General features: G+C 51.0%; 1 protein-coding gene across 2 annotated transcripts in view; it reads right to left on the bottom strand.

The window, feature by feature from the left end:
* The window catches only part of LOC123763940 (zinc finger protein Gfi-1b), an 85,971-nt gene that overhangs the window by 64,171 nt on the left and 10,183 nt on the right, over positions 1-11,617 (bottom strand). Inside the window, exon 2 of one of the 2 annotated variants that reach the window (XM_045751270.2) lies at positions 10,287-10,415. The exons of the other annotated variant lie outside the window; for it this stretch is intronic. Within the exon in view, the coding sequence (XP_045607226.2) occupies positions 10,287-10,415 (129 nt within the window). The remainder of the gene's footprint in view (positions 1-10,286; positions 10,416-11,617) is intronic. 2 annotated transcript variants of the gene reach the window in all.

The raw sequence follows: 11,617 nt of genomic DNA, 5'->3' as shown, positions 1-11,617 counted from the left end.
TCCTGTACACACCACGCACTCCACTCCGACCTATAACCTGTTCTTACTAAGGTCCTGTACATCGCTACAGGCCTCACTCACCATATCCACGTCAATCATCAAAACCCAGGTCCCTGGACTATGATGTCCCCCCCCCTCCTCCCCCCCACAGAGGGGTACAGCCATAAACAGGTTACAGCGCTCAATCACAATAGTATCAAATGAGTCTCTTACATGCTTTTCACTAAATTGTTTTCTATTACAGATTAATGACAGAGTTTCACTGTAAAAATATTTCTTCATAAGTGCGCGCCAGCAATGTTGTTCAGGATAAATCACGCATGATGGAGGGTCTTAATTAACTCACGCATGATGGGGGGTCTTAACTCACGCACGCATGATGGGGGGTCTTAACTCACGCACGAATTCATATTTGAATGGCTACTCTTACAAATTACGTCGCTGTTCGCTCGTATGAGCACTCAGGCTAAAAATCGACGTAATTTGAAATGAAATCGGCTCACAAAAGTGACGTACTGACCCGTTTTCTGTTTGGAGTCCTCTGGTCTACTCGGTTAGGTTAGGAGAGGAAACATTCAATTAACGGGTTTCAAGAGGCTTTGAAACCTTAGGAGAACTTCCTGCCCAACCTAACATACCACACGACTCTTAACTTGCTGGTTTGGGAAAAAATAATCCAAAATTTAACTTGAAAATAAATTTCTATTTTAAATTAGGCCTATATTTGGCCGTAGAGAACGTTCATCTTGTTCAAACTTAGGTTATTATACACTGTTGGTGTACCCGTCCTGCGACCATCTTGTGTTCAATACGGCTGTTGCTGAGGGCGTTTGGCATGCTTCATGCTTGTCACACCTTCGTGTGGAGGCCACACTCACACCACCACACCTGCCGCCCACCTCCTTGGGGGCCACACCACCACACCTGCCAGTACCTCCCTGGGGCCACACCACCACACCTGCCACCACCTCCCTGGGGCCACACTAACACCACCACACCTGCCACCACCTCCCTGGGGGCCACACTAACGCCACCACACCTGCCGCCACCTCCCTAGGGCCACACTAACGCCACCACACCTGCCACCACCTCCCCAGGGCCACACTAACACCACCACACCTGCCACCACCTCCCTGGGGCCACACTAACACCCCCACACCTGCCACCACCTCCCCAGAGCCACACTTACACCACCACACCTCCCTGGGGCCACACTAACGCCACCACACCTGCCACCACCTCCCCAGGGCCACACTAACACCACCACACCTGCCACCACCTCCCTGGGGCCACACTAACACCCCCACACCTGCCACCACCTCCCCAGAGCCACACTTACACCACCACACCTCCCTGGGGCCACACTAACGCCACCACACCTGCCACCACCTCCCCAGGGCCACACTTACACCACCTCAGGAGCACCAATACACAACAAGACATATGTACGGCCGTAAATCAAGAATTCCACGAATGTCTGAGAAAAAGCCATATAGAGGTGTCGGGGAGAGCACTCCCGGGGCTCACGACTCCCGGCTTTCCGTGTCTTTAGACAATTAGGCTTTTTTGGTTAATTTGTTGACGCATTCGTTCCCCGAATACTAGATGGGAGGACCATTTAAGACGAGCGCAACACACTTGACCATCGTCAGTAAACACCTCAATGAAAACTAATCGGTCATAATTGCGGCGTTAATTTCATTAAGAGCTCGTAATGCGTTACCTCAGAAGTCCAGTTGGTAAATATTTTAGGAGAGTGGCAGGCCAGGAGAGAGAGAGAGAGAGAGACTTCCCGCCAAGAGAATAGTGTTCTTTTTCCTCGAGGCGCGCGCTGTTATCGACGCGTTACAGCACCCGGGCAGGGTGGAGGGTCGACATGAATGTTTGATGGAGCCGACTCTCTCACTCCCTGATCGTTTGCCCGCCCCCTTACTACCCCTATCTCCGCCCTTACCATCCCCCACCAGCCCCTCAACCTCCCTCACCCACTATCCCTCACCAATTCAATCCTCCTCTGCTACTACGTAAATGCAGATTGAGTTAGAAATTCAGGTTACGGCCACCTCTTGGGTGGCTTAATCTTCATCAATCAGTCAACCCACAAATAAAGGGCTAGAGTTACAGGAAGACGAACACTCTCGCATCATCGCAATATTGGAAACAAAACTGACAAGTGTTATAGAAGATGGGATCTTGCCACGTGGATATGAAGTAATTAGGAAAAGAAGAGGGTAGTCAGCTAGGCAAGTGCTGCGAGATGTGTAGACATCCTAAGCATTTATGCTAAATTTGCTTGTCCATATACATTGGTTCAGTTGTATAGCTTAAAAACCTTTCACTGTTCTATGAGGCAGTGGACAATAGAAAGTTGCTTAATTTACAAAACCTGTAAATTAAAAGATGTATTCTATCTGATATAGGAGACTGAAGCCTCATGAAATATTATATATATATATAATATATATATATATATATATGCAACAATGATCACAAAAACACTGATCCAAGTATGCAGAATAACCACATATGAAAAATAGAAAATGCTTAACGCGTTTTCGGCTAATTCGCCTTCATCAGAGCAAAGTAGAATGAGGATAAGATTGCTGATCAGACCTTTATATCCGCCTGGGCAGATCACCTGACCACCAAAAATAAGTGGAGGAAAGGAATTATAAGAAAGAAGGTAATTGCAGAAGGCCTATTGGCCCATACAAGGCAGCTCCTATTAATATCTCCAAGTGCCATACGTGTTTAAATGATTGCTATATTGTTTTGACGTGCTATATTGAGGCTTAAATAGGGATCCAACTTGTACATACCGGGGCTCACATTAAGGCTGTTGTTACAATGTTTGATCAGGGCAGACTCGATCACGTTTCGTTCAACAAAATCCTTACTTTTAACAATACATTTTGCCCCTGTGAAGTCGATAGAATGATTACATAAACTGGAATGTAAATACAATTAAGAATTAAAATTAATTAAAATTAATTAAAATGCGTTAAGCATTTTCTATTTTTCATATGTGGTTATTCTGCATATATATATATATATATATATATATATATATATATATATATATATATATATATATATATATATATATATATATATAAATATATATAATATATATATATATATATATATATATATATATATATATATATAATATATATATATATATATAATAATATATATATATATATATATATAATAATATATATATATATATATATATATATATGTATGTATGTATGTATGTATGTATGTATGTATGTATGTATGTATGTGTGTGTGTGTGTGTGTGTGTGTGTGTGTGTGTGTGTGTGTAAATCAGGAAAATTAACACGTGATGAAAAACGTGACAGTATCAGACCACGGAGGAAGAACTGAAACAGGAATTTCCTTAAGTACTTTCGTATATTAATACATCTTCAGAAGGAATGATTTTTGACATTCCTTCCAAAATTCCATTCTATTCCAAAAATCATTCCTTCTGAAGATGAATTAATATACGAAAGTACTTAAGGAAATTCCTGTTTCAATTCTTCCTCCGTGGTCTGACACTGTCATATATATATATATATATATATATATATATATATATATATATATATATATATATATATATATATATATATATATATATATATATATATAATTTCGTGACGACCCCTCTTAGGAGAGATGGGGGGAGGGTAAGAGAGGGGAGGGGTGGGAGGGGTACGAGAAGGGGAGGGGGGTGGAAGAGGGGTAAGAGAGGGGGGGAGGGGTGTAGAAGAGGGGCAAGAGAAGAGAGGCAACAGAGCCACATTAACACATACAATATTCAGGGAGGCAAATGCAATTACTACTGATTACGGATTATTTAAAGAGCGTCACGCGACCCGCCCGGCCGGGCCTCGCCCGCGCCGCGGCCGGATACACCCCCACACAGCCGGCTTTACCGGCCCCGGCGAACCGGTTGTCGTCCTAAACAACCGGACACGCTCACCTGCTTGCGGCTTATGCAAAATGCACAATATACAAATACCGAGAAAAGGATTTGAGAGCGCGATTTAATGTTGGTGTGTGGGGGGGGGGGGGGGAGAGGGGGAGGGGGGAGGGGGGCACTGATTAAGGCCATCTTAGTGTTGACTTTCACTCAGGAACTCGACTCCAGAACCCTTGGTTCGACTCCCCGTAAAACGCGTTAAATGGACGGAGTTGTAAGACAGGCAAGGAGACACGCCCACGGTGTGGAGGGGGACACGCCCACGGTGTGGAGGGGGACACGCCCACGGTGTGGAGGAGATACGCCCACGGTGTGGAGGGGGACACGCCCACGGTGTGGATGGGGACACGCCCACGGTGTGGATGGGGACACGCCCACGGTGTGGAGGGGGACACGCCCACGGTGTGGATGGGGACACGCCCACGGTGTGGATGGGGACACGCCCACGGTGTGGAGGGGGACACGCCCACGGTGTGGAGGGGGACACGCCCACGGTGAGGAGGGGGACACGCCCACGGTGTGGAGTCTGGTTGTGGAAGTGGGAGCGGGGGGGGGGGGGGTAGGGGAGGGGAGCAACACAGGTGTTGAAGGTGTTGCGGGGAGGTTTCACAAGCACTCACACATGTTTACCTGTGTCAGCGGGTACACCACTGGCACTTGTCACACCTGTTGGCCCCCACACCTGCTGGCTCCACACCTGCTGGCCCCCACACCTGCTGGCTCCACACCTGTTGGTCCCCACACCTGCTGGGCCCCACACCTGCTGGCTCCACACCTGTTGGTCCCCACACCGGCTGGCGCCACACCTGCTGGCCCCCACACCTGCTGGCTCCACACCTGTTGGTCCCCACACCTGCTGGCTCCACATCTGCTGGCCCCCACACCTGCTGGCTCCACACCTGCTAGCCCCCACACCGGCTGGCGCCACACCTGCTGGGCCCCAAATAACACACACACGTAACCCCTATAACAACCCTGATCACCATAACACCGGCAAGTGCCAATTATGGCATCTTATGCTGGGTTGTGGAGCGACAGTGGAGTGCCAGGAGTGCCAAGGGCTGCTGGAGGTACCAAGGGTGTCAGTGGAGCCAATGGTGCCACAGGTGCCAGGAGTACTAGATGTTCCAGGGAATCCTCTTGGATGCTAGAGGTGTCAAAGGAGTGCCTAAGGTGCCAGGGGGTGCCAGGGGATGGTAAAGGAAAGGGTGAGGGTGGGGGGGGAGGAGGAATCCCTGGACGTGGCACTTTTGGCTGGCACTCTCCCGAGAACCAGACTGCCACTGGTGGTGCCAGTGGTGGTGTCAGTGGTGGTGCCAATGGTGGTGTCAGTGGTGGTGCCAGTGTTGGTACCCTGCCTGCCTCCAGACCTCATATCTCTAGCCTGACAACAGGTAGTTCGCAAGTAGAATGAACCACAGGTTGCAAGCGGAGCCCCGCAAGGATAGCTTCCAGGAGCCATACAATTCCTCACGTATATACACAATCATTAGACTGGGGGGGTAGAGAGATAAGGGTGAGTGGACGCCGAGGATGGGACATGATTGAGACATTAAACGTCTCAATCATAGGTAGGTACGAATATATATATATATATATATATATATATATATATATATATATATATATATATATATATATATATATATATATATATATATATATATATATATATATATATATTGTTCTAATAAGGAAATATTCGGAACAATGTTCACTACATACGTCAGACCAGTATGATCATATGCAGCCCTGTCATTAAGCACTAACTTTTAAAACCCATAACACCACATGTCACGACCACCCATCGTGACATGTGGGTGGTCACGATGGGTGACCACACGCCCGCCCACACCTGACACTCCCCACACACACACACACACACACCTCCTCCACATTACACATACTGCTACATAGAACAAAATATACATACCCCCACCACAAAATACATAATAATGACTCCCCAACTTCAACAACTACATAACAAATCTACAACAGATTACAGGAGCATAACCTACCACCACCAGCAGTTGTGGGCGTGAGGAAAGTGCCCGGGGCGGGCGGGCGGGCGGCCACAACACGCCCACGCCCACCAGAGCGGAACTGGACAAATATGATCGGACAAAATACTCTCACGAAGACGAAATAACCATTAGATTAAAGGCAAACACGGCTATTGATCGTCCGGGGCGGCGATGAGCGCCCTCCTGCCTCTCTACCTCATCATCACCGCTCCTGACAACACTCAACTGTTGTCACTGTTGATGATTAGTGTCCCCCACCATGGTGGTGAGTGGTGGCAGTGTCCCCCACCATGGTGGTGAGTGGTGGCAGTGTCCCCCACCATGGTGGTGAGTGGTGGCAGTGTCCCCCACCATGGTGGTGAGTGGTGGCAGTGTCCCCCACCATGGTGGTGAGTGGTGGCAGTGTCCCCCATCATGGTGGTGAGTGGTGGCAGTGTCTCCCACCATGGTGGTGAGTGGTGGCAGTGTCCCCCACCATGGTGGTGAGTGGTGGCAGTGTCCCCCACCATGGTGGTGAGTGGTGGCAGTGTCCCCCACCATGGTGGTGAGTGGTGGCAGTGTCCCCCATCATGGTGGTGAGTGGTGGCAGTGTCCCCCACCATGGTGGTGAGTGGTGGCAGTGTCCCCCACCATGGTGGTGAGTGGTGGCAGTGTCCCCCATCATGGTGGTGAGTGGTGGCAGTGTCCCCCACCATGGTGGTGAGTGGTGGCAGTGTCCCCCACCATGGTGGTGAGTGGTGGCAGTGTCCCCCACCATGGTGGTGAGTGGTGGCAGTGTCCCCCACCATGGTGGTGAGTGGTGGCAGTGTCTCCCACCATGGTGGTGAGTGGTGGCAGTGTCCCCCACCATGGTGGTGGTGAGTGGTGGCAGTGTCCCCCACCATGGTGGTGAGTGGTGGCAGTGTCCCCCACTATGGTGGTGAGTGGTGGCAGTGTCCCCCACCATGGTGGTGAGTGGTGGCAGTGTCCCCCACCATGGTGGTGAGTGGTGGCAGTGTCCCCAACACCTGACTGACAACCTACCACAAAAAACACACACACCTGACTTAGTGACGCGAGGTGGGTCACACACCGGGCGGGTGGCGGCCAGGCGGGTGGCGGCCAGGCGGGTGGCGGCCAGGCGGGTGGCGGCCAAGACCCACATCTCCAGGAGCGGGTACAACGCCGTGTTTGCCAGGGTGTCAACGGGTAATTTGGGCGTCTCAAGGGGCCCGTGCGGGTGCCACTTAGGGCAGGTGGGTGGCTTGGCCCTCCGTGGACACTCACTCACGCCAGGGGCCCCCAGGGACACGCCAGGCGCCACTTCCAGGGACACGGTGATGTATTACACCCCTTCGAAGGTGGATTATGTGGTCCGGGTGTTATGGGCCCCTTCCCTGGGGGGCCCCGCGCCCCTCGTCTTCCGTGAGCAGTAACATACAGCTTCACGCCTCTACTGTGTTCCTTAATTACAGCTTCACGCCTCTACTGTGTTCCTTAATTACAGCTTCACGCCTATACTGTGCTCCTTAGTTACAGCTTCACGCCTCTACTGTGTTCCTTAATTACAGCTTCACGCCTCTACTGTGTTCCTTAATTACAGCTTCACGCCTATACTGTGCTCCTTAGTTACAGCTTCACGCCTCTACTGTGTTCCTTAATTACAGCTTCACGCCTCTACTGTGTTCCTTAATTACAGCTTCACGCCTCTACTGTACTCTGTACTCCGGCAGGAGTACAGAGGAAGGAGGAGAGAGCCTTTCGATGGCCTACACTCTCCTCCTCTCGCCAGGGAAAACTGACAAGTTGTCGGAATTGCTTTTCAGCTGGAGAGGAGAAGTGTTATCTTGTGCCCCTGAGGGAGATGTCATGCGCTATCGTTGCGCGGGGGAAAGCAGTAGAGGCTGACAGGATAACCATCACGGAAAACTGTCACAATCTGTTGCAGGTTCAACACTCGTATATCATCATGCACCATCCCCCTCCCCCCCCCCCCCACACTGCCGGGATAGTGACCACTATGGTGCACCGTCCCCCCTCCCCCACACAGACACCAGAAGGCATCATCACCGTAACGGGGGAAGGCTGCTACAAGAATCTAACAAAAGAGAGTTCACAGTTCCAAGACTGACACCAGAGGAACACATAGACAAGGTAACATCAGCAGCACATGGGACGCTGACACACATTAGACCGTCGATTCGAAACCTTAATCAGAATCCTTTCAAGGCAGTCTATACAGCATTTGTTAGATCAATACTGGAATATCCAGCACCGGCCTGGAGACCGCACCTTGCGAAATATAAAACCAAGCTTGAAAAGGTAAAAAGGTTTGCAACAAGACTGGTGCCAGAGATAAGAGGGTTGAGCTGTGAGGACTGGTGAAGTGAAGAGGACCTCCCTACCCTGTAGACACTGGTAGGTAAGTAATGATAGGTAAGTCCTCTCTGACCTGTACATCATCAGCATGATGACGTCATAGTCCCTAAATATTCTGGTGATGTGTTCAGCCTACTCTCGTCGCATGTAACAAGACCTGGGTTCGAATCCTTTGAAGGATGGGACGTTTGACTCCCCGTTCCCTCAATGTTAGTAAAGCTAGCAAAACCCCGGGGAAGGAGTTTGGGCAGCTGTGGGAGAGAGAGGTCTTAGCCTACATACACTCAGCTGTGGGAGAGAGAGGTCTTAGCCTACATACACTCAGCTGTGGGAGAGAGAGGTCTTAGCCTAAATACACTCAGCTGTGGGAGAGAGAGAGGTCTTAGCCTACATACACTCAGCTGTAGGAGAGAGAGGTCTTAGCCTACATACGCTCAGCTGTGGGAGAGAGAGGTCTTAGCCTACATACACTCAACTGTGGGAGAGAGAGGTCTTAGCCTACATACACTCAACTGTGGGAGAGAGAGGTCTTAGCCTACATACACTCAACTGTGGGAGAGAGAGGTCTTAGCCTACATACACTCAGCTGTGGGAGAGAGAGGTCTTAGCCTACATACACTCAACTGTGGGAGAGAGAGGTCTTAGCCTACATACACTCAGCTGTGGGAGAGAGAGGTCTTAGCCTACATACACTCAACTGTGGGAGAGAGAGGTCTTAGCCTACATACACTCAGCTGTGGGAGAGAGAGGTCTTAGCCTACATACACTCAACTGTGGGAGAGAGAGGTCTTAGCCTACATACACTCAGCTGTGGGAGAGAGAGGTCTTAGTCTACATACACTCAACTGTGGGAGAGAGAGGTCTTAGCCTACATACACTCAACTGTGGGAGAGAGAGGTCTTAGCCTACATACACTCAACTGTGGGAGAGAGAGGTCTTAGCCTACATACACTCAACTGTGGGAGAGAGAGGTCTTAGCCTACATACACTCAGCTGTGGGAGAGAGAGGTCTTAGCCTACATACACTCAACTGTGGGAGAGAGAGGTCTTAGCCTACATACACTCAGCTGTGGGAGAGAGAGGTCTTAGCCTACATACACTCAACTGTGGGAGAGAGAGGTCTTAGCCTACATACACTCAACTGTGGGAGAGAGAGGTCTTAGCCTACATACACTCAACTGTGGGAGAGAGAGGTCTTAGCCTACATACACTCAACTGTGGGAGAGAGAGGTCTTAGCCTACATACACTCAACTGTGGGAGAGAGAGGTCTTACACTACAAACAATTTTTAAAACGCTTCTGCTGTTGTTCAATCTAATGTAAATAAAATATGAAAAACAAATAATTGTAACATCATGGCATTTGTTGATACCATGATACCCCCCCCCCCAACACTGCTGCCTCCGTACATCTGTCCCAGATTCACCCATCACCTCTGTGTCACAGTCACCACCTAACAGGTGTGTGTCCACAACTACCTGGAAGCTGTAGTGCCACAGGTGCTTAACCGCTGTGTAATCTTAACAAGCTCCGCTCTCACGAGTGGCTCTAAGAGCCTAGCATGCACGGAGCCTAGCATGCACGGAGCCTAGCATGCACGGAGCCTAGCTTAACAAATGCCGGAGCGTCATTTACATTGGCTAATTCAGTGTCGTCATCAGCACCTGTGACAACATCAGAGGACAAGTGCATCAGCACTTGTGCACCTGTGCCAACCTCACCAAGGCAAGAATTGAGATATGTGCAAAAGACGGGCAAATCTACCGTTGAGGCAAATCTACTGCTGGTATTGAGCAGGTTTCTATACATGCTAGGACAGGTGTCTTACTCGGAGGAGACAAGAGGACAGGTGCGGGAGGCATCCTACAGGTGCGGTGGGGGAAGAGGACGCAGGAGAGGGTGCCACTAACCTTTGCCAAAGGACGTCTTGGAGTGGGGCGTAACGACGGAGAAGGCGGACACGTGGGCGTGGAGTGCCAGGCCCTGTGGGCACGCGGGTGGCACTCTCCAGCTGTCCCCCGCACCCTCCATGGCTGGCTCTGTAACAAGAAGTGGCACGCTCAAGCCAGGTGGCACGCTCAAGCCAGGTGGCACGGTCAAGCCAGGTGGCACGGTCAAGCCAGGTGGCACGCTCAAGCCAGGTGGCACGGTCAAGCCAGGTGGCACGGTCAAGCCGGGTGGCACGGTAAAAAAAGATGGCACGGTCAAGCCAGGTGGCACCCTCAAGCCAGGTGGCACCCTCAAGCCAGGTGGCACCCTCAAGCCAGGTGGCACCCTCAAGCCAGGTGGCACAAAAGCCCGGTGGTTCACATACAAGCCAGGTGGCACACACAAGCCAGGTGGCACACACAAGCCAGGTGGCACTCAAGTCAGGTGGCACACTCAAGCCAGGTGGCACACACAAGCCAGGTGGTACTCAAGCCAGGTGGCACACACAAGTCAGGTGGAACACACAAGCCAGGTGGCACACACAAGCCAGGTGGTACACACAAGCCAGGTGGCACACACAAGCCAGGTGGCACTCAAGTCAGGTGGCACACACAAGCCAGGTAACACACACAAGCCAGGTGGCACTCAAGTCAGGTGGCACACACAAGCCAGGTGGTACACACAAGCCAGGTGGCACACATAAGCCAGGTGGCACTCAAGCCAGGTGGCACACACAAGCCAGGTGGCACACAAGTCAGGTGGCACACACAAGCCAGGTGGCACACACAAGCCAGGTGGCACTCAAGTCAGGTGGCACACGCAAGCCAGGTGGCACACACAAGCCAGATGGCACACACAAACCAGGTGGCACACACACAAACCAGGTGGCACACACACAAGCCAGGTGGCACACACACAAGCCAGGTGGCACACACAAGCCAGGTGGCACTCAAGTCAGGTGGCACACACAAGCCAGGTGGCACATACAAGCCAGGTGGTACACACAAGCCAGGTGGTACCCACAAGCCAGATGGCACACACAAGCCAGGTGGCACACACAAGCCAGGTGGCACACACAAGCCAGATGGCACACACAAGCAAGGTGGCACACACAAGCCAGATGGCACACACAAGCCAGGTGGTACACACAAGCCAGGTGGCACTCACAAGCCAGGTGGCACACACAAGTCAGATGGCACACACAAGCCAGGTGGCACACACAAGCCAGGTGGCACTCAAGTCAGGTGGTACACACAAGCCAGGTGGCACACACAAGCCAGGTGGCACTCAAGCCAGGTGGCACTCACAAGCC

Source organism: Procambarus clarkii, chromosome 23 (genome assembly GCF_040958095.1).
Source record: "Procambarus clarkii isolate CNS0578487 chromosome 23, FALCON_Pclarkii_2.0, whole genome shotgun sequence".
In the NCBI taxonomy this organism is placed as follows: domain Eukaryota; kingdom Metazoa; phylum Arthropoda; class Malacostraca; order Decapoda; family Cambaridae; genus Procambarus; species Procambarus clarkii.
The sequence above is the reverse complement of the archived record's forward strand: the minus strand, read 5'-3'. Positions and strand labels throughout refer to the sequence as shown.